Here is a 22,770-nt window from a genome sequence, read left to right as displayed (position 1 = left end):
ATTAAATCTTTAAACTTCCAATCATGTTGCCCTTAACCCAAATTTTAATTCATCCTTCATTTATTTTATTTTTATTTTCATCATCTTTTTTTTTAAATAATAAAAATAAAAAGATCAAAATTGGGTTATGACAATTGTAAGTGATTAAATATTTTATATTAAATATTTTATATATATTAGATAAACTTGAAAAAAAAATTAATTCATTAATAAATTATTTTCCAGTTCATTTTCCATAACACAACCAAACACTGGAAAGTATTTTCCAGTTCATTTTCCATAACACTACCAAACATCGGAAAATACTTTTCCGGAATTCACTTTCCAGGAATTCATTTTCCCCGGAATTCACTTTCCAAAAAGAAACCACTTTCCTGCAAACAAACGGAGCCAACAACTTGTGAAATATATTCAGTAAACTATTTGCGGGATACACTACTGCTTGGCATGGAGGAAAAATATTAAAACTTGTAAAAAGACAGTAAGAAAAAGAATCATATGAGCAATGGAGTCAATAAAAATTTCATCATATACCTTGTATTGAATGGTTAAAGAACCCAGTAATCAGCTTCTGATGGCGCCTTGACAGGCAAGGAAAAAAGACTGGTAAATTTAAAAAGGCACCATTTGAAACCCAGATGATCATAGGAGCAGCATGCGATGAATTAGTTTATCGCATGGGAACCAACATATACTCACATCTGTATTAATTATGGCTGCTGTGACAGGTTCTCCAAACCAACGGCCAAGTGAGTTTACTGAAGGCAAGGAACTCCTTGAGAGCATGCATGTAATTCTTATCATAATCAAGTAAAGTTGGTGAAAAATCTGGCCACCATCAAAGCAACAACCCAAAAGAGATTAGAGCTCACAAAATGTCAAGTGTAACGGGAAGCTGACAGTGATGTTCGCAGAGAAGACGAAATGAATCCCGTAATTCCCAGGAATCAATGCATTTTGATGATTTCGACCAGTACAAGATAGATGATGAAGGCACTGCGTGGGCCTTCTTTTACAGCTTGTGAGTTTGAGAATGGAGGAAGTAAAGGCTGCCGTGAGGAGTTTATAAGTGTTGCAGATCTGACCGGTCATTTGTTTGCCCATCCATGCTCAGAGATGGTGTTCATTAATTGTTTTAATATTCAAGATCCACCAGACAGTTTGAATATTGCCGGCACAAGGAACGCTCGAGGCTCGAGCAGCCTGAGCCGGGACAGTAATGCAACCACGCTCCACTCTGTGAATCTGAACTTTAAACCAAAACCAAATGGGTTTAGACCCGACCTGAATCGTGGAGTAGTATCCAAAACCAAAAGCAGGGTTGATCATCATATATTTCCCCGCCATTAATATAATTTTACAACGCGCAATGTAAACTAGATATTAAGTTAATATAAATATGAAATCTTATCATAACTCAAACGCACATTTTAATATAAAAAATTAAATTAGAAATGTAAACTTAACAAGTAATTTTATTTTAAATAAGTAATTGTTGAAAAAATATGTTTGATAAAATATCAAAACAAAATATATAATTGGATTGCAGTTTCTTGAAGGACAGAAACATGTTTTATTTTTTTTCCCCTTGTTTATGTATTGGGAAAAGAAGAATGTTCATCATACCCATCTTAAATCAAATGGGTATCCATGAAAATGGATAATTTTATCACATGTCACTCTCTTCGCAATAAAAAGAAAATACATTTTAAAAAAAACATATAGCAACGGGATGAAGGCAAGAAATCATTATTTATTTATTTTTGGAAATGGCTAGAAATTATCATGGTTGAAATTTGTTAGATTCCCAAGTTTTCTCAAGGACACGGTGAGTGGCACGTGCACCACCGGCAAAACCAAGACTTTTTTTTAATGGACAAATCACAAACGCAGAGTCTTTTTCCAAGTCAAGCGATAATTAAGCAAGTAGTCACGCACTCTTCAGTCTTCATCGTAAGTCACAAGTCTCCTGTCGTCTTTGGAGACCCACTTCAGTTTCTGTTCAGTTGAGGTGAGCAAGAATTCAGAGAGAGGCAGAGAATGGCAGAAACAAAAACTGTTCATTCGCCACTGGTTACTTATGCTTCAGTGCTCTCGCTTCTGACTCTCTGCCCTCCTTTTGTTATTCTACTGTGAGCCCTTTTTCTTTGCTTCTGGAATATGACAATTCTTGGTTTCTTTACTCTCTCTCTCTGTTTTTTTTTGGTTATCGGCTATTGTTTGATAAAGAAAGCACCATAGATATACTAAATGGAGCTACTATCTTTTTAAACTTTATCCTGGGTGTTTTAGATCTTAATAAACCTTTAGATTATTGCTTGTCAAAGTTCGATCTTTTTTAATGCAAGTTCATTAGTCTGCTTAAGAAATCCCAAGATTGCTGCTTTTTCTTTCTATAGCGAAATTCAGAGAAAATACCGTTTTTACTACTGCAGTATTAAAAGCTATAAATCTTGATAAGTCTCAAGACGATAATGTATTGATTTTTTTAGCATCGTGCTATTTTGACTAGTGTATGAGAAAATGCGTGGAAGAAAAAGGAGGGATGGATTCATCGATAGAATAAGTGGTTTGTTAAAATTGAAAATCTTTGCGAACTAATGCAAGATGGTACACGATGGTGCATGCTGATGGGTCCGTATGTCAAACTTGGGATTTCTTGAAGCAACATGGCTTGCAAGGATTTATAAATATTTGGCCAAGGCCCACTGCAATTTCCTGGAAAATTATTGCTTGTTATGCAGCATTTGAGGCTGCACTGCAGCTTCTTTTACCTGGAAAGATGGTTGAGGGTCCGATTTCTCCTGAAGGAAACCGACCTGTTTACAAGGTACTTTTCACATGATATTGTCTTTATCAAACTGCTACACTGTTTCTTGTGTTGTTTGATTATAACAGCTGGAGATTGAAAACAGAAGTTTATGCTACTTAATACATACTGAATGGCTCCAGTCATGAGCTTTCTTTCTGTGGTTGTTGCAGGCGAATGGCATGGCAGCGTACACAGTGACTTTGGTTACCTATCTCAGCCTTTGGTGGTGAGAACTTTCTCCATCAACATCCTTTTGTTTAAGAATTCCAATAAGCTTTACACTCATTTATAGGGGTTATAATCAGTAAAAAGTTCTTTTAGATTCTGCCATGGTATTCTTTGCACTTAAGGTTTTGGAGAGTAAGACAAGCTGCTTCTGACTGGCACTGATTAATTTCACCTGAGTGACAAATGATTATAGAGTGCACCTAATACTTCTGTTTTAATTCTTCAGGTTTGGTGTATTCAACCCCTCGATTGTTTATGATCATTTGGGAGAAATATTTTGTGCTCTCATTTTTGGAAGCTTAGTCTTCTGTATTTTCTTATACATAAAAGTAAGGATTTGTAATTACGCAACCTTCCTCGGTTCACATTTATTTTGCTATAACTCCTGCTGATTTTCTTATTTTTTTTATTATAATTTGGAAGGGCCATTTGGCTCCATCGTCTACTGATTCTGGTTCATCCGGGAACATAATAATCGACTTCTATTGGGTGAGTTCATAACTCTACAATACCTTTCATTTTTCTCATGTGACTATCGTTATTTCTCATTAAGCAGCATGATTGATGGGGGGAAAGGGAGATTGAGCCAGATATATAACCGAGGGGAAGAAGCTTAAATTAAAAATCCACCAATCTTTTTTCTTTTAGCCAGGATCAACTCAAATTTAAGCTTCTTCTTTCCAAATTTGTGAACCACGACAATGAGTTTATAGACTGGCATCTGAAGGTTTTGGTAAAACAATTATTAAACTATTGTTTTGCCTTCCCACTTGATATGGTGCTTTTTGTTTAGCCACTCAAATTCCTATATGGCTCTATTGTAGTCTAGGCCTTGCTTTTATAAAGGTCTCCTTTTCTGTTCGCAGGGTATGGAGCTGTATCCTCGAATTGGAAAGAACTTCGACATCAAAGTTTTCACAAACTGCAGATTTGGGATGATGTCTTGGGCTGTTCTGGCATTGACCTATTGCATTAAGCAGGTAAATGATGTTCTTGTTTCTTTTTAGTACAATACTGATATTGTAAGCTTGGGATTGTATACATGCTGATTATAAGATGAATCAAATTCTACAGTGAAGAGGTTAAATCCTGTCTTTCGGTTGATAAGAGCTTGACATTACTTCTCCTTTGATGCATTGCTCAAATGTTCTTTCTTGATGAAATACTCATTCTGATAGGGGTAGCAACTAGCAATTTTCCACTCTCTTAGCTATAAGCTTATTCCTTGTTGACAAGTGGATTTAAGAATGTAATAATTATTGGATAGCCAACCCCAAGCCTAAATGCTATATAATGGGGTGTGTTTTGAGTGCAAGTTCCTTTCTGGAGAAATGGATTAGCTCCCAACTTCCGAAAAAATTGTGTTTAACCCTTCTATTATGCCTCGTGGAGCCAGTGCTACATGTCGAATATGTGGTTGTCAATTCATTATTTTGGTGGCCTGAGGCTACTATCATAAAAATGCTTTAGTGCTTTTCTCGTCACTGAAGGTTGTTTTTACTTTATACATGCAATATGTGTAATTCAACTCATTTGTTATAAAGTTTCTAATTCAAGTTTTGCATGTATAATCGCATGAATATAAATCTTAAAATGCACTTTTTTTGTATTCTATCAGTATGAGCAGAATGGGAAAGTAGCTGATTCCATGCTTGTAAATACAATATTGATGCTGGTGTACGTCACAAAGTTTTTTTGGTGGGAAGTTGGCTACTTGAACACAATGGACATTGCACATGATCGAGGTTTACATATTCTCTAGTTCGTCCGTTTATTTTTTTGAAATGTATTTTTATTTGCAATTTTAAGGTGTTTTTCTTTTCTTTATTTTTTTAAAATTCTAGTGTTTGTCACTGTCAAAGTAGCTTTTTAATTTTTTTTCCAGATCTTTCGTTTTGATGGTTATTTTCATTATGCTTATTCCTCTTCTGGGATTTGGCAGCTGGATTTTATATTTGTTGGGGATGCTTAGTATGGGTTCCATCTGTGTATACTTCTCCGGGCATGTACCTTGTTAACCATCCTGTGAACCTTGGACTTCAGGTGCTTTGCTGTTTTCATCTATTTGATTTCCAATTTAACTGCCCTGTTTTCAGCCATTCTCTTTGCTTTAAGCTCTGTGTTTTGAATTGGAGTGGAATTTCTTAGGAAAAACTTGGAGTTGAAATTCAATAGTGAAAGATATCGATTTATGGTCCTTCTGCCCAAGAAAAAAGTGTTGCGGATTTAAATTTCAGGCCAAAAGTAGGAAAATAAAAGCACCCATCAATTTACAATTGAAGTGCTACCCTAAGGCAATATTCAAATCCAATTAGGAGCATAAATGCTTGATTGTTAAGAGTCTTGAAATAGAAAAACAACCAAAGTCCTATATCCCTTGATATACTTTATTCTAACCATTTCTCTCCTATTTCTCCAGCTTGCACTCTATATACTAGCAGCAGGCGTTCTCTCCATATATGTCAATTATGACTGTGACAGGCAAAGGCAGGAATTTCGCAGAACAGATGGCAAATGTTTGGTCTGGGGAAAGGCTCCATCAAAGGTGATCTGGTGATATATCCTTTATATTTACATGGTCTATAATTTTCAACCATGAGTAAGAGGCATAATACATTCTAATTTTTAACAGATTGTGGCCTCATACACTACAACATCCGGGGACACAAAGACAAGCCTCCTTTTGACTTCAGGATGGTAATTGTTGTTGGACACAGTTGCTGTCAAGTTTATTTTAACCCTGCATTCGTTCCATCTTGCTGTATCAACAAAGCTATATGCTTATGGTTATGTCTTCTGCTGAGATTTTGTATCCTGGATTTTGCAGGTGGGGCTTATCTCGTCATTTCCATTATGTACCTGAAATATTAGCTGCTTTTTTCTGGACTGTCCCGGCTCTTTTTAATCACGTAAGCATTTGAATATAGGAGTAATTTCTCAATTCATGAAGTCCTGTGGACACGCTACTGATATCTTTGTTTGCTTCTGCAGTTTCTACCCTATTTCTATGTGATATTTCTAACCATCCTTCTGTTTGACCGAGCTAAAAGGGATGATGATCGATGTGGATCCAAGTAAGCACAGTTTCTTGACTTGTATTCTTACTTGGATGGCCTACTGATAGAATTGCTGAACATAATCTTAAAAAATGTCGCCTGTACTGCTAGACACATAGTTGGATTCTGATATGTTTGAGAGATGAAATAAAATTTGACGACCACCTGGTTGCAGATACGGGAAGTACTGGAAGTTGTACTGTGAGAGGGTCCGCTACCGGATTGTTCCGGGAATCTACTAAGACATCGCTTCTAGTTGCACCACAACTCGCATTGAATCGATCTACTGTGCCTTTTATATCTGGTGGTGAACTCAAGAATGCAACGCACGAGTATTCCGCTTAAACTGTATAACTCTTGTTTAAGTGATTTTAATGTTTTGGCAAGGTGTGAGTCTTGCTGTTTAATGTACACTGTATTTTTGGTTCTCATTGTCCATGTCTCCTCTTTCTGCGAGATTGAAAGGAAGGATTGCTCTCTGAGGGGATGTCATAAAATTAATGTGTTTCCTTGCCAAACTGGTGGGATGATAACCTTTTCTTTTTGGCTTCTTCAAGTGATTGGGTTGGTAGCCATTGCTTTTTTGGAGTGGTTGAATTATTGCTACTATCATGTAACTGTGCCCTGGCATGGCGAAATCATCAACACCTCACACATTTGCCACTATTTTTGTTCTCCAGATAAGGGTTTGAAAGATTGTTTCCATATTCTCGGGGTGTAAATCCTTTTTCACAACTGATATATATATCTCTTAGTAACCCAAACCTAAACTGGATCAGAACTCAGATTGAGTCTGAAAACTTTACAAGTTGTTTTTACCCTGTACAAGTTGCTATTGTAACTTCTGGTACAGGGAGGGATCTAGGCGAAATATGTGTAAAGTATCTTTGTCTCCCTTGCCGCATCATAAATAAACACGAACTCAATCCTCAAACACATTAAAGCAATGGCTTCAAAGCTTATAGCTTCCTCCCTCCATCGCGGCGGCAACAGCAACCGCTCTCCCAACACAAAATGACGAAGCTATGACAATAAAAGGCTTGAAGATCTCAGCACGGCCACTCTACCTCGACATGCAAGCAACATCACCGGTGGACCGCAGGGTGCTGGACGCCATGCTCCCCTACAATCTCGCTCGCTACGGCAACCCTCACTCGCGCACGCACCTTTACGGTTGGGAATCCGATCAAGCCGTCGAGACCGCCCGCTCCCAAATAGCTGACTTAATCGGCGCGTCGCAGAAGGAAATCGTTTTCACATCAGGAGCGACGGAGTCGAATAATATTTTATAAGGATAAGAAACGACATGTCGTTACTAGGCAGACGGAGCATAAGTGCGTGTTGGACTCTTGCCGGCATCTTCAGGAAGAGGGTTTTGAGGTTACGTATTTACCGGTTGGGAATGATGGGATTGTTGTTGATTTGGAGAAGTTGAGGGAGGGGGTCGATAAGGCCGGATACTCCGTTGGTGGTGGGGATGGGAGTTGGCGACAGAGGAGATGGGGTATGATAATGAGAGGATTGGGGGTTCGCAGGAGTGGTTGTTGGATGGAGTTAGGGCTAAGCTTGATGGTGGTCGGGGTGAATGGGAGTGTTGAGAGGAGGAATGCAGGGAATTTGAATCGTTCGTTTGCGTGCGTGGAAGGGGAGAGTTTGTTGATGGGGTTGAAGGAAGAGGCTGTGTCGAGTGGGAGCGCGTGTACAAGTGCTAGTTTAGAAGAGCCTTCGTGTGTGTTGAGAGCATTGGAGGTGGATGAGGACATGGCGCATACTTCAATTAGGTTTGGGATTGACAGGAGGGCAATTGAGCTTGCTGTGCGGGAAATGAGCCCCCTTTATGAGATGATGAAGGAAGGGATTGATATTAATGGGCACAACACTGATTGGTTAATACACTGACGCTAATAATGAGTTGTGTTTCTCAACTCTTTCAAGAACAAAAAATTAATTCCTCTTCGGATAAGACAAGATTCTTTTATTTATGATAAATTAAATAATACAAATTGAAACTGCTGAAACACAAACAAGCCCTTATTGCATAAATAAACAAGGCACAGTTTTAGTCTGTCTGTCTCCGCTTTGAATAACAAATTACACTAGCTATCACATCACATCACATCCCAAAAGGCAAGGCAAGCACCGCAAAGTGGGATGAAGGAATGTAACATCACTGATTCTTCGCAAGACAAACGAATACGGCTAAGATCAAGTGCTGGTTTTCGAGCTGCCAGACTCCATAAATAAATAACCAAAATCTGGAACACCTAAATCAACGAGTCTCGTCCTCCAAGGCACGGAAACCGCCAGTCAAATCCTCATGCAACTTGCTGAATTTTCCCACAAGTGCTGCTTCCCCTTCTGCTGGATCCTCGAATTTTTGAGACCTGCAACATTGACAGATGACAGTATCAGAAAGCAATTATTGTGGATTTCCACAAGGCATTCACTTTGCATAGAGGATTATTGGTAGAACTATGGTACACTTACACTAATCGATAGAAGAGGTCTCCCAACCGATGCTTGATAAGGCTGTATGTTATCTTCTGACCATCCATGCCTGCACCTCTCTCAACAGCCTGTATTGAATTGCAAAAAGGTTCATCAAAGATCCATATCAAATCATAGTCTTCCACAGGTTGTGAAATGAACTTTGAAACAAAACTACAGCTATCGACTTCATGAAAATGAAGAGTAACAAAAGAGATAAAAAAGATGGATGCCCAGGTTGCTCTCTTAAAGACAATGAGCAACTCGAACATGATTCAAGTCCAGCCAGCACCTGCCAGAGTTTCACAGCCCTCACTAGTAAATTCCCTGGACAGGACATAGAATAACAGAGGGGAGGGGGGTTAAATTACCTGATTGGCCAAATTGTAGAAATGAATTATGTTGCGCATCATCCAAACAGACTTGTAGAAAGGACAGAACTTGTCATATCTGCAAGCCACACAAACATACACTCAAGGATGAGGACTGCAGAACTATGAGTTTAATCAAATTCTTCAAGCCCAAAAAAGATGGATTATAGAAAAGATCAAGTAAAGAGGTTGGGGCATACGGAGTAAATGCATTCTGAGCAAGATAGTCCTCCCTCAAAAGCTTTGCTGTCTCCAGGGTAATCTTATCTCCTTCAGCTAAAGCATCCTTTCCAACAAGCTGCAATGATCCAGAAAGCCATGGATATTTACTCACAGGCAGGCAAAAACACCAAATAAACAGTTCAATGATAGTGAAAGTCAAGATAATTTCACGGGAATCTACAGTATCATAAAAGCCAAAGGTGATCAATCTCCACCAAATTCTTTTATGCCAAATTAAAATTTGCGATATCAACCAATCAAGGACAGGAGATGACGAGTACTCTTACAATTAAGGTTCAAGAGCAAATGTAAAGCTGAAACAACATACCTGTCATATAGCTCACAGAATTCATCCATATATTTCTTCAACAGTTACCAGGTAAATTGCATATTCTCTATTTCTAGGACCTAAGGGAACCAGAATAGGAAATTTTTGAAATAAGAAAACATACTTGGACAATCTCGTTCAAGTCATCTTCTCTTTGGAGTACTTCACGTGCCTTTGTCCTGATGTTGATAAAATCTGGATCAAATCGCTCATAGAATGACTCCAATGCCTGACAACAAAAGCAGAACAGCCTAATAAAACACAAACAGGTTGCATAGAATATACGACGCAATGAAGATTCCAATAAGCATCCAACAATTTTTCTTTCAAAAGAAAAACAAAAGCAGTTTGTAGAAAAATTGCAAACATACCCCTGAGTACTTAGAGTAGGAAATAAGCCAGTTTACAGAAGGGAAATGTTTCCTTTGTGCAAGTTTCTTGTCCAAACCCCAGAAGACCTGCAAAAGTACAAATGAATCACACCTCATTTTAACCAAAATATAACATTCGGGGGAAAAGAACTCAAAATGACATCAAGATAGAACAGATTCATTTTCCAAACTGCCTTGACTTAAGTTACACGTTGCTTGACTTAAAATTTACCCTGATTACTGAAGCAGAATCATTTTGGGCCAGGATATGCTTTCCAGCTTGTTGATCAGTAATTTTGCCACCATCAAGTTGGCTTAATTAATTAAACATTAGTATTTCTATGGCTTTTCCTTTTAGTGTAGAAATTTATTTTTCTTGTCCTATTATTAATCAGGAACAATTAAGAAAAAAAAAAAAGTCTGCTTACTGTAACAGATTATTTCAAACTTCTAAAAACAAATTCAAAAATTTTAGCTTGTGGTCTCAGGCTGTGGAAGAGCGCTCTCTAGGAAAAAAAGACTTGACTCTCTGTTTTGTCTCAATAATCTATGTTGCTAATTGCTTCTAGTATGAAAGGTAGTAAACATAGTCTATAATTACCTGGACAATGCTGAGGGTAGCAGAAGTAACAGGATCTGAGAAATCACCTCCTGGTGGGGAAACTGCACCAACAATTGTGACACTACCTGTACGCTCTGGTGAACCAAGGCATTTTACTTTTCCAGCACGTTCATAAAATGAGGCCAAACGTGCTGCCAGATAAGCAGGATATCCACTATCAGCAGGCATTTCTGCCTGCAAATATAATTAAGAACATGCAATTAGAGTTCATCTGAGTGGGAAACAAATAAATTTCACATAATTAACAATGCTAATCCATTTGTCTAATAAAAACATCATCTAAAGAAAAACATCATCCAAAGAATCAATAATGAGGACCAACTGTCAAGTACTCTAATTATATCTAGTCAATATGAACAGTAACTGATGATGTCACCAATCTTTTTGGAAGCCAGTGCCTGATAAGATATTAGAACCAACTGTCAAGTACTCTAACTATATCTAGTTTCTAGCAAACAGAAAAATAATATTTTGGGTATTGATGGTTGCAGATGATAGGCAAGCTAAGGCATCCTAGCAAGAAAAGAGATAGTCCACACAAAGAGACCAACACTGCCAGTATCATATATCAGACACTAATATATGAAGCACTAGAAAAATCTTCCAAGGCATTGAGATAAGTGTTGGTAGAGGCTAACCAGCCGTCCAGAAATTTCACGCAATGCTTCTGCCCAACGAGATGTTGAATCTGCCATCATGCTCACATTGTAGCCCATATCTCGGAAGTATTCAGCTATAGTGATTCCTGAGAACAGCCCACAAGTTAAAGAGCATCATCACAAGGCATTCAATGAGACAAAATATGATCAACATTAAATTAATCTAAAATATAGAATTTTCAAATTCAAGCAAATCAACTGCAAACATGAAACTTTTAGCTTAAGCAATAAAATTACAGTTTGAAATTTTTTTCTTTGGTCCATTGCACATGGTCTAAATAGTCCTAAGTCTGCAACCCATACGTGCATGGTAGGGTGAGTTGCATTCCCTAAATTGCAACCATTTATTTCCTCAGAATATTACATGTCTTTCAAAAGGAAGCTCCTTCTCCAACAGAGGGCATGTGACAGTACATCTGATATAATAAAAATTACCCTCTTTTCATGAATTACAAAAAATCACTACCATCAACTGATGCGTGCCTTCAAAAAGCACCAGCTCTTAATTAACAAAACCACACAGAAATTTTCTGTAACTCTAAAATTCTTAAAACACCAACAAGAAAGAATAGGAACAAAAAATAGAACTTTACGCTTCGGAGATAACTCTTCATATCATTCTCTAATCTGCTTAATATTTACTTAAAAAGAAATGGAGTTACCTGTATAAATTGAAGCCTCACGAGCAGCAACAGGCATGTTAGAAGTGTTGGCTACAAGGGTTGTACGCTTCATGACAGACTCTTCACGGCCATCAGGCAAAGTCATGGTCAATTGTGGAAAATCCATGAGCACCTGAGCAATAGATTACTCTAGATTAAAAATCTCAAAAACCATAAAAGAGGATTGATGAGTAAACTGAGAGAATCATATACCTCTGCCATTTCATTTCCTCTTTCTCCACAGCCCACATACACAACAGTATCGGAGTTAGAATACTGCACAAACAAACATTTAGTAATGAATCATCCAAACTACCCCAACATCACAACCATCAGTGTTAGCTCCACAATGAAGTGACAAGTTTCACCTTGGAAAGAGCTTGACTAATGACAGTCTTCCCACAGCCAAATGCACCAGGTATGGCACAAGTCCCACCAAGAACTGAGGGGAAAAGGGCATCAAGGACACGCTGAAACACAACAAGGTCATTGGGAACTCAAGTTACAAAGTGCGAAAGCAATAGATATGAAAACCAATGCTTTTAGAATGTAAGCAAGCACCTGCCCAGTAAGTAGAGGGGTATCAGCAGCAAGCTTTGATGCAACTGGTCTTGGTGTACGTACTGGCCAAGTCTGCATAAAGGAGAAGCACATAGCAAACGAAAAAAAAAAAAATTAACTTTGGATTAAAGAATCTTGATTCACTGAAAGTTTGGCTACAAGTTACAAACCTGAAGCATGGTAAATTGCTTTACAACACCCTGGAACTCAAGCTCCAGCACAGTGTCCTACAAAAACACAATTCAACATACAGATCTCCATAAGAAACATCAATGTGCAGTTTATATGTTACAAAGAATTCACATAAATATGAATCACAACTAAATGGTAACTACAACCAAGGAGACTGAAGAATGATAATAATTCCATTAATCCAGATCAGATTATAGCTAGTGCTTCCCAAGTTCAGCATACAGAAAAACTCATTTAAATCAGTACCAATGTTACATGCAACAAGCAAGAACTGGGCAGTATGATATGTATCAAACAAGAAAAAAAGGGAAAGCAGATGCATTCTTTCGCAATTATCATTTTAATGTAATGGAAAGAGACGAACTTTCAATGAATATTGACCAGGAGGTGCAATGTAAGTGACTTTCCCCATGGCATCAGGAGGGAGTGCAACATGATGCTGCATTAGAGTGTTCTCGTATACAGTCTGCATAGGAAAATATTCACACAAATTCCAATGTTAGACCACACAAAAGTAGATAAATAATAAACAAGACGTTAAAACTACACATTTTTAAAGGAGACCTGCAAAAAAAAGGTTAAAATATAAAGCTTACAGCATACAAATCTCCACCAGTCACAAGATCTCCCTCGCCTGCCAACATCAAGTATAACTGAAGTTAGTGGAATTCAACATAAAAAATTCGAACAACCATTGTCATTTGTCAACAATATACCAGCCATTACCTATTTTCTTGGGCTGAAATTCCCAGAGTGTGTCTTTATCAAGGGCTGGAACAGAGACACCACGAGGAATATAGACATCACCTGATATTCTTGCAATGGTTTTTAGAGGCCTCTGTTAAGATAAGAAAACATAGGTGAATGGTTAACCACTATATATTATGCAAGCGAGAAAGCAAACCATAAACTTCATTTTTTTTCTTTTTGATAAAGCAAGAGCAAAGTTAAACTTAAAGGCTTTAGAAAAAGAACTTATGATTAACAGAAAACTAAACGTAATTCTAATTAATCACAAATTGACAATAAAGAAAGTGCTATCAAACCTGAATTCCATCAAAAAATATTCCCCAGTATTCCCGGTCCACAAGCTCTACGGATAATGGCTGTAAGATCAACATACAGTTTATGAGCTGATGCAGTCACAATACACGTCTAGAAAAACAATTACATGACAAGATAGTGAGATCACCTTGTGCGTCCGAAGAACAGGGTCGTTCACCATCAAACCAGCTGTTTCCTCATACACTGACATGTAAAGAACAGAAACATTCATGTCCATTTCAAGCACCTCAGAACAAAAACAAAGAAAAACATTTCTTTTCCATTTTACAGAAAGGGGAATCAAGAGTGAGGCGGAGCAGTATAAATAAATCATTGATCAAATTACAATGCTAAAAAATGACAAGGATGGTGAACGAAAAGAAGAATTCTAGAACTCGCATTAATGAATAACCTTGGATTGTTGCAGAATGTCCTTCCAAACGAATAATTTCACCAATTAGATTGTCATGGCCAACACGAACCAGTTCATACATAGCTGCACCAGCCATACCATCTGCAACCACAACGGGCCCTGATACCTATGAAAACCATATGAAACAAATTAGTCAGAACAAAACCAGGAAAACCATTTAACCTAACAAACCAAATCAGAATTAGATTAGGTTCATTAACAAACTAAGTTGAACTAAAAATCATGCATCGTGATAAGTTGCTCAAATCCTAGAAATATAACAGCTAAATCCTAATCCAAACAAATGAGCCAACAGACACACAGTACAAATAGAACAATTCGTATCTTATTTCTAACCATTTTTTATCTGCATAAGCTTTATTTTACTGGTTCGAGCAATGGACACAGAACAGTTAAATTCAGTTTTTTAATACAAAACGCAGCATTGAAATGCTGGCAACCACTTCCACAGGCCTGTTTAATTCCAGAGCTTTCAAATTCTCTACCATTATGTTTAAAAGCAAAATCAACTAGACTAATAAGATCACTAGAAAATCACAATAGCAATCATATCTCAATGGATCACAAGAATTAAAAACAGATCTAAAGGATCAAAAATTCAAGGCGAATATCAATCTCAGATAAATCAAAGAAACTCGATCTGATGACAGTAAATCAACAGAAACAGGATCATCAGATGAGTTTGAATCAGAAATCAGAAAATAAATTCGATCTATATGATTAATTAATACTTATTGTATGAGAAAAAGAAATGGAAAGGTATCGTCTACCTTACGAACGTATCCATACTCGCTCTCCTTCTCAGAATCTTCGAATGTGGTCAATCGAGCTCCGTACACTGACGGCATTTTCTCTCGGAGAAAAATGGTGCAGAGAGAGTGTAGAGAATCTAAGTATCGATTCAAAACCCTAAGGTTTCAATCGAATTGAATTGGTAAAAGCAGATGACAGAGAGGGAAGAAGAAAGGTTGGATTATAATTTTTTGATGGAGAGAGGGAGGGAGAGGGCAACCGCAGCAGAAGACACCAGGATTTGTAATTAATTGCAAGGGATGGCGGACAATGATATGGTGCTTTTGCTGTACTGTATAATATAGTGCTACCTGTTTAGCTAATTGCCATGTCAGTGCGGACCCGAGATGGACGCGGCTCTACAGTCATTAATGCTGACCTTTTTGTTTTGGATACATTTATTTATTTGTTTGTTTAAAAAGCTATAACAGATCAGAGATGTCATCACATCGCATGGGTTTTGAAAAAATATAAAAAATCAAAAGTTATTGGTTTTTTAAAAAAACAATTGTGGTGGTAGGGGACTATTTAGGAGTATTTTATTGGTTACTTCTTTAATTTATCTTTGAAAAAAAAGTTATATGCCAACATGAAAAGTTATAATTTAATGAAATAAATGATAAGAATATCTCTAATTATAATTTTTTTATTTATTTAAAAAAATGAATATACATGAATTAACTCCTTTGAAAACAGTAAAGTTTCTCATTTTTTATGAGTGAATAATGATAATTTTTATTATTGGCTGTTATTATTATTGAATGAATATTAGTTTTTAGAGTTTTCTCTTAAGTAGCATGGTAAAGAAAGAAACATCGTGGTTCAGATTTCTTTTTAAAAAATAATACATTTTTAGCAGGTTATATAGTGTTATTTTATAACTCTCGAGTATAATTATTTTTTAAAATTTTCAACTTAACTTCCTCTTTAAAAAAAACAACTCAACAATTCATAGTTCGGTAATTGAATACATTAATAATTCCCATAGCTTGATAACCGACAAAAATTCATAATCCCAACAACAGTTAATTTATTCACCAAATCAACACAACTCATAGTTTATAAATTGAATACAATTACAATTCACATAATATTTTAATTTAAATTGAATTCATAATTTTCAAACTGATATTCAAGTCAATGAGACAAAGACTTGTTGTGGCCAGTACTATTCTCATTTCGTCAGATACACTTGAATTCACACAATTCTTTATGGTTAAATAATTAAATGATATACTTTAATGCTACAGTGATTATAAATTTAGTTTGGGTTAAATTTAAATTAAAATATAATGTGAATTATGACTTGAGTGTTAATTATTTAAGTAAGTTGAGTGTTGGTAGGGTTGTTTTTTTTTTTTCATAACAGTGAGTAAAGATGCCAGTAAAACAACCTAGTCTAAAATTATAGGCTTAAATCGACTCGTCAAACCATGTTATTTTTTTTATATAAGTTTTGAAATTGTATTATTTTTCTTTAGTTTTTACTGTTGTTGTTTTGGAAAGAAAAAAAAAATAGTTTAATCATAAATGAAAAACCCGTTTTGCATGTATATTGAGCGACTTAGGTCAACCCTAAACCAATCTAAATTTTCTCATTTTAAGATTTTTAAAGAAAAAGTTAAAACAATTCTATATTGAAAAAAATAAAATTGAAGTCATGTCTTGCTTGAGTCAAATTAACTAGGTCCACTTATAACAGGTCAACTTGACTGAATACAAAACATAAACTTGAATCATAATCTATATTCTCTAATCAATGACAATCACCGATCGAGGCAGCATTGAACCGGGCAAATGTCATAGGCAATAGTAAGGAAAAAAAGAAGGAAAAGAAGTTGATACTGTTAGTTTTACAAAATTTCTGCAAAATCATGATAGTTTTATGGCCTACATGATCCAAGGCCTCTAGTTGAAGGTGGTTACAAATGGGTCTGATTACCCGAAAGAATGATTTTAAACGGCACATAACAAATTAAGATCGAAAAGGAAAGTTCGAGGCCATTTCGTGAAATAGATGAATGGACAAGAAGGTCCCTAGACAAAGCCAAGGTGAGGGCGACACGTACGGGGGTTAGTTTGTCGACATACACATCATTATCATTTAATATTAATACACATAATATTGCGAAAGTGAGGATGAGATGTGGCGTTTCCTGAGCTTATGTATCGAAACGGCAATTATAAATGATTGCACGGATCACGACAGCTCAGGCGGGCAAGGAGACTTCAGTCGGGCTTCGGCCATACATTATCACGCACGGAGCAAAAGGGGCAGAAGGCCGTTTTTTCTGTTATATTACGATGCTCTCACAGTCCATGGGCCTCACATACTCACGCAGAGGAAAACATCTTGCTATAAGACAGCCAACCACATTAATCATGCATGCCTCTGTGGCACTGACAACATTCAACGGAAAATGCGACTGCTTGCATGTATTCTTTCCCTGAAGCCTTCGAAACTCTCCCCTCGTCTTGAAAATGTTTCTGCTGTCTCAATGGCCCATCTCGGCTCCACGTATGTCTTCTTCTACTGATCACATACAAATGATCTCGACGAATATCCATGCGGGATAGCATCAAAGGAGATTGAGAATTATATGATCCGGTCTGCAGTTATGAATTAGAAGTCTCAGATGGATGGATTGCATCCCACCATGTATAACTCACTCCACTACCACGTGGATTGCTTGATGGAATCATAGTGCTCGTAATCGGTGACGCAGGACACCATGCGAGACATTTTCTGACTCTACAACCTGGGTTAATCACCAGGTTATAAACTTACTAGTCGTCGTCTAAATATTCGTTTCAACTACTAATTCCTCTCCTGAAATACATTAATTTGTATTGTATTTACCTGAAAGAAGAAAGTGGAATATATCTGGTATGTATTCACGTATATAAAATTTAGCTCCGGTTAGATTGTTGTTGAGCCCGTCCACTAGCGAACGGAGTCCAGTGTTGAAAAGCTGGACTGCATTGTTAACTCGGTCTACACATGAGGAAGAAGAAGAAGAACCATTTGTTCCAGCTGCACCTTGGATGGCGAGAGCACAACCTATTGGAGGTATCCCAAACAGGATGGTTACCTTCCTTGCTCCATAGTCGTACAAAGTCTAATACCAAGAAAGGAACACAAAAACAAAAAAGAATTTATATGGTTATTTGAGAAAACTTTGATATTTAAGCAACAGATTAAAAGAGATCAATTTCAACTACTACCGTTAATTGCTGAGGAAGTTCTTGGTTAAGTGCTATGGCATGCTGTTCAGGCGTGTATAGGCGGCTTGGGGGGTAGAACTGTGGCCTGAAGTAGTTGTTAATATAATCATTCGTGCCCATTCCAACTGAGTATAGGCATTTGCTTAAGCACTCTGCAGCCACGTTTTTATCTCTTACAATCTCATTAATCCTCGACACTGTAATTTGGTGATGTTGTAGTTGACCATCCATCATCCATGCTTATTCGTTCTCCCTGTACGTGACAACTGTTCAATAAAAATTGTTAATTACTATTACTTGTTCTAAGTAACCATAACTCGCGCGCGCGCGCTCGTTGAAATTAAATCAGGAATTTGCTATGTTTGTGAAATGTACAAGAAATTACCAGATTCTGTCCAGTTTCATTTCTAATCCCAGAAGCAGCAGACGCATAGCTAACACCTGTAAGTATGCCCCTGCAACCTCTTGCAGGATGGGATGTAATTTTTGAATCCTAGAAATTCAGCTGCAAGAAGAAGGCTAATCAAATTTATCTTGCAACCTTTATGTGTGAAAAAATTAATGTAAAAAAGATAAGACCGCTATATTTTCAGGTCTCTTGGACTGAAATTGGTTTAACAAAAACTATACTGGGGTATAAAATTCCATAGAAATTCTCATCTTTGAAATCCCAAAATTCGCTCATGATCAGGAAGAAATAGTAAATTATCATCATGAATGCCAAGCTAATGATGTATATAGAGGAGTTAAGAGGGGAAATAGAATATCAGTTGTGGTGCGACCATTGCAGAACCTTTCTGTGGCTCCTTGAGGAAAATCAATCCCGTAAGGTGGATAAATTGGCTTTGGCCGTTGTTGAAAGGTCATTATTATTGCCATTATCGTACGAGGAAGCTCCAAAAATGAAGTAACATGGCACCGGTGGTAAATACCCTCCAAGAACACAAGGTGACAGGTACACAACCATCGACAAAACATTGTACCAAAACATTTTAGGCTTGTATCTGCAAGCCATTGATCAAGATAGATATATACTGATAAAACAAAATGAAAAAGTGTGATGCAAAAGAAAATGGTGGCAGAGGAACGCATCTGATCAAGGGGATGAGCGTGTGTGTGTGTGTGTGTATGAGTCAATTGCTTCCTTATATATATATATATATATATATATATATATAGAGAGAGAGAGAGAGAGAGAGAGATTGAATACAAAAACGAAGAAGCAATTTTGACTCTTGCAAACAAGTGGATTAGCTTCTCGGTATGGGCAGAGCCAGTTAGGGGTAGAGAGGAGAGACTAGAGAAGATCCATGTTTCTTTTTTTTCTTTTTATTGCATGGCTTACCAACTAAATTATTGTTCTTTTTTGGGAAATAATTGAAAACCTTCTGAAAAGGGCACTAACATCAATTAAATTACAACTCATTCCAAATTTGTTTATCCCCACAAAATTTAGTTAATCGAACTGTTTTTTTTATATATTAATTTCCTGGAGTGCCTCAATGGACTCCCCCTCCAGTTACGAGATAGTTATAGTTGACCTTCGAACTTGCCATGGGTTCGTGGGAAGGAGAGCGGGGTACAAGATAAGCTTTTTAGGAATCAAAATTTATATATTTTTTTTCCAATTTTGGGGAGGAGGGGTCAAAATATGAGTTGTATCTTAAAAGGTAATTTTGGACCTACAAATCTTTTTGATCAAGAATATGCGCGTGAAAAATAACTACAAGCCTGGAGCTAGTTTATTCATTTATTTACAAGTAAATTCATCGCACACAACACAAGATACTTAATTTCATCTCCTTAAAAATGGTTCGATTGGATCACCAAAAAGGGTCATTGTCTCTTCTTCTTCTTCTTCTTCTTCTTCTTTCACTGGAGCTAGACTAATGGGTCAAATTATTTTTTGATTTGAATGTCAAGAAGATGAGAGATAACTGGCAGGCTGGCTGCCTTGAAAATAGTTTTTTTGTCCAAGAATTTTGCCATGTTCAGTAACGGTTTGAGACTGCAGAAGCACTATCATGTGATACTGCTTAAAATCTGGGATATGGTGAAAGAAATTCAGTGAATCGGTGATGTTATGCCATGTTAGCGGTTCGTAGAATCTGATCAAGTAGTATACATCATCATCCTCTGCCATGCTATGGTTAATGGAGAATGGACGTTATGATATGTTGGGATATTGCTAGCATGCCTTTATTTACTTTGCTTTCCATCCTCCAAGGCTCCAAAGAGTTCAGTATATCATGCCTGTTACAGAGTACAAGAGCGCAGAACAGGGGACCTGTCTCAATTAGCAAGCTGATGCTGATGATGTCTTAGAAATAGCTCATAGTCCTAGCTCAAGGAGGCCATCCCCCTTGCAGGAATGGCCCCAAAACTTTGATCGATGAATTTGGGTCATGAATTGGATGGGTCGACCCGAATTAGTGATTTTAATTCAAAACCAAGATTTAATCTTTATTTCCAAATAAGCTTTATAATAAATAAAAATCTTAATTAATAAATATAGATCCACAACAAAAGCAGAATCTATTATTCCGTCTCTGGCTGTTCAATTGCTTCTTATCTCCTCTAACCTAAAGTTTGAATCTTTCTTTACAGTCTCCACCATGACCTTAACCCAGTTCTCTTCCGCACTTCCTAACTTCACATGCTCTTTCAAGCCCAACAAACCACACAGTACTAGTTGGCCACCCAATAAACCACTCAAAATCACCACAACTCCGATAACAGACCGAGTAATAGACTTTGGCAAGTACAAGGGCAAGATGCTTGGCACTCTCCCATCTACTTACTTGAAATGGGTTTCCAAGAATCTTCGTGCTGGTGACTTTGAGCACTGGGCTAAGTTAGCTGACCAAGTGCTCCAAGATCCGGTTTACATGGACAGATTGGAGTGGGAATTTGCTGATACTGCCCTAAATGGAAACAATAATAGGAGTATCAGCGGTTCTTCTTCTTTGGCAAGAAATGATGACAGTGCAGTGTCAAGATTGTTGGAGATTAGTGAGTGGTTTGGCTGGGACAATGAAGATAAAGTTGGGTGGAGTAGAGTCAACTTTGAGCTCTTGGGTACTAGTAAAGGTGGCAAAATACCAAGAAGATCATCTTCCTCTAGAGGTGTTGAAGAAGATAAAGATTTATCGAGAGTGGAGAGTGATAAGGTTTTATCAGAAAGTGAGGAGAGGAGGAGGGAGAGAAGAGAAAGGGCCAAGTTGAAGAAACAAGTGGAGAAGAGGAAGGATAAGATTGAGATTGTAATGAAGAGCAAGGATGGTTCTGGAAATAGGGTCGATGGTGATGGTGGGGTCGGGCTTGAGGGATCAAAACCAGGGAGGGTTGATCATCAACAAGATTGCAAGGTGGAGAATAGCAGTCGATTTCCTGGAAGAGAATCACTCCTGAAGAAAGTGCTCAATAGAAAAAATGTCTTGTAATCTGAATATTATTTTTTCAGTTAGGCATTAGAATTTTCATGAGGGTCAATATGAAATGTACCTCTAATGCCATTGTAATCCTTTTCATCCTGGCCTCTTGGGATCTTTGACTGTGCAGATTGATCTTTTAATGGCATAATTAAGAACTCAGATTAAATAAAGTGATCTTGGCCCTCCTTGCAGAACCTAACATGCTGCTCCCCGAACTAAAAGATGGCCTGAGACTATACCCCGAGGATTGGGCAGAAGGGCAGGTTCAGAAACCACTGATAACACCCTTTTGCTCTCATTTCTTCTGTCAACATCACTTTCTTTTCCTTTTATTCTTGATTATGTTATTCTTTATTGTCTTTATAGAATTCAATGATCACATAATTGGAACTCTGTTGAGGTATAGAGGTGAGATTGGGGACATGCTTATTTGTTTCTCAAAGAGCAACTTTAGCTTTCTGCAATGCCGACTCCTTCTGGCATGCTTCATGGAAACATAGCTATGCTAGCACTCTAGCTACTTGCATTTCTGCCCTAGTAAACCTTTTCAATTTCAGTGACCATCAAGTTTCTTTCATCTGGTATTGTACTGTGGTAGAAACCTTCAGCTTATTTCAAACCAATTCCAAGAACTAGTTTGGTTGTCAGAAAATGAATTTCTTAAAATTATAATTTTTTTAGAATTCAATGATCACATAATTGGATTATTTGAATTCAATGATCACATAATTGTATCAAGTTTCTTTCATCTGGGAGTGTACTGTGGTAGAAACTTTTGGCTTATTTGAAACCATTCATAAAAAATGATTTTTTAGTGTTTGTTTGCTATTAAAAAAATTAATTAATAAAAAATACTTTTTAAGTTAAAAAAAAATTAACTTGATTTTCAAGGAAAAAAAATTTTATTTTAAACGGAAAATACTTTTAACAAACTGTGAAAAATTTAAAAATATTATATTATTTACTAATTATAATAAATTTAGTTCTTAAAATTTTAATTTCTATGTATTTTTTTTTGAATATTTTTTTTTTAATTTCACCCTTTAAAATTTGATTTTTATACTAACTTTAGTCCTCATTTTTGTTATTGTTTTTTTGCTTTTCTCTTATTATTGTTTTAATTAAAATTTTTTATTTATCAAATTTGATCCTCATTCTTTTGATTGTTACTTATTTTATTTGAAATATTTTATGAAATTATATTTATTATTATTTTAATTTCATCATCTTTTAACTTTTTTTTATCTTTAGATTTAATCTTCATTATTTTG

General features: G+C 36.7%; 4 protein-coding genes and 1 pseudogene across 4 annotated transcripts; 3 read left to right on the top strand and 2 right to left on the bottom strand.

Moving 5' to 3' along the window:
* Positions 1-1,906: 1,906 nt before the first annotated feature.
* On the top strand, positions 1,907-6,678 carry LOC118045106 (7-dehydrocholesterol reductase). The gene is made up of 13 exons (XM_035053638.2): positions 1,907-2,132; positions 2,608-2,830; positions 2,983-3,038; positions 3,267-3,369; positions 3,464-3,529; positions 3,907-4,020; positions 4,659-4,785; positions 4,983-5,083; positions 5,460-5,585; positions 5,673-5,737; positions 5,868-5,949; positions 6,032-6,114; positions 6,272-6,678. The coding sequence occupies exons 1-13, from the start codon at positions 2,041-2,043 to the stop codon at positions 6,336-6,338; spliced, it is 1,305 nt and encodes a 434-aa protein (XP_034909529.1). The 5' UTR covers positions 1,907-2,040; the 3' UTR covers positions 6,339-6,678.
* A 443-nt stretch (positions 6,679-7,121) lies between these two features.
* On the top strand, positions 7,122-7,995 carry LOC118045148 (cysteine desulfurase, mitochondrial-like). Its single transcript, XM_073410863.1, has 2 exons — positions 7,122-7,346; positions 7,462-7,995. Exons 1-2 carry the CDS (start codon positions 7,122-7,124, stop codon positions 7,993-7,995), a joined length of 759 nt encoding a protein of 252 aa, XP_073266964.1.
* Positions 7,996-8,056: 61 nt separating this feature from the next.
* LOC118045105 (V-type proton ATPase catalytic subunit A) lies at positions 8,057-15,119 on the bottom strand. Its single transcript, XM_035053637.2, has 20 exons — positions 14,819-15,119; positions 14,028-14,154; positions 13,764-13,819; positions 13,618-13,677; positions 13,298-13,409; positions 13,168-13,205; positions 12,936-13,037; positions 12,550-12,606; positions 12,380-12,451; positions 12,187-12,288; positions 12,032-12,094; positions 11,819-11,951; positions 11,136-11,242; positions 10,477-10,671; positions 9,876-9,962; positions 9,629-9,733; positions 9,155-9,252; positions 8,955-9,033; positions 8,584-8,672; positions 8,057-8,480 (listed from the first exon to the last, which is right to left on the bottom strand). The coding sequence occupies exons 1-20, from the start codon at positions 14,894-14,896 to the stop codon at positions 8,366-8,368; spliced, it is 1,875 nt and encodes a 624-aa protein (XP_034909528.1). The 5' UTR covers positions 14,897-15,119; the 3' UTR covers positions 8,057-8,365.
* A 2,337-nt stretch (positions 15,120-17,456) lies between these two features.
* Positions 17,457-19,080, bottom strand: LOC118045149 (GDSL esterase/lipase At1g29670-like; annotated as a pseudogene).
* Positions 19,081-20,446: 1,366 nt separating this feature from the next.
* Positions 20,447-21,613, top strand: LOC118045107 (uncharacterized). The gene has a single exon (XM_035053639.2). The coding sequence runs from the start codon at positions 20,681-20,683 to the stop codon at positions 21,506-21,508; it is 828 nt and encodes a 275-aa protein (XP_034909530.1). The 5' UTR covers positions 20,447-20,680; the 3' UTR covers positions 21,509-21,613.
* Positions 21,614-22,770: the final 1,157 nt, after the last annotated feature.

The sequence above is a fragment of the Populus alba genome, chromosome 8, assembly GCF_005239225.2.
Source record: "Populus alba chromosome 8, ASM523922v2, whole genome shotgun sequence".
NCBI lineage: Eukaryota > Viridiplantae > Streptophyta > Magnoliopsida > Malpighiales > Salicaceae > Populus > Populus alba.
The sequence above is the reverse complement of the archived record's forward strand: the minus strand, read 5'-3'. Positions and strand labels throughout refer to the sequence as shown.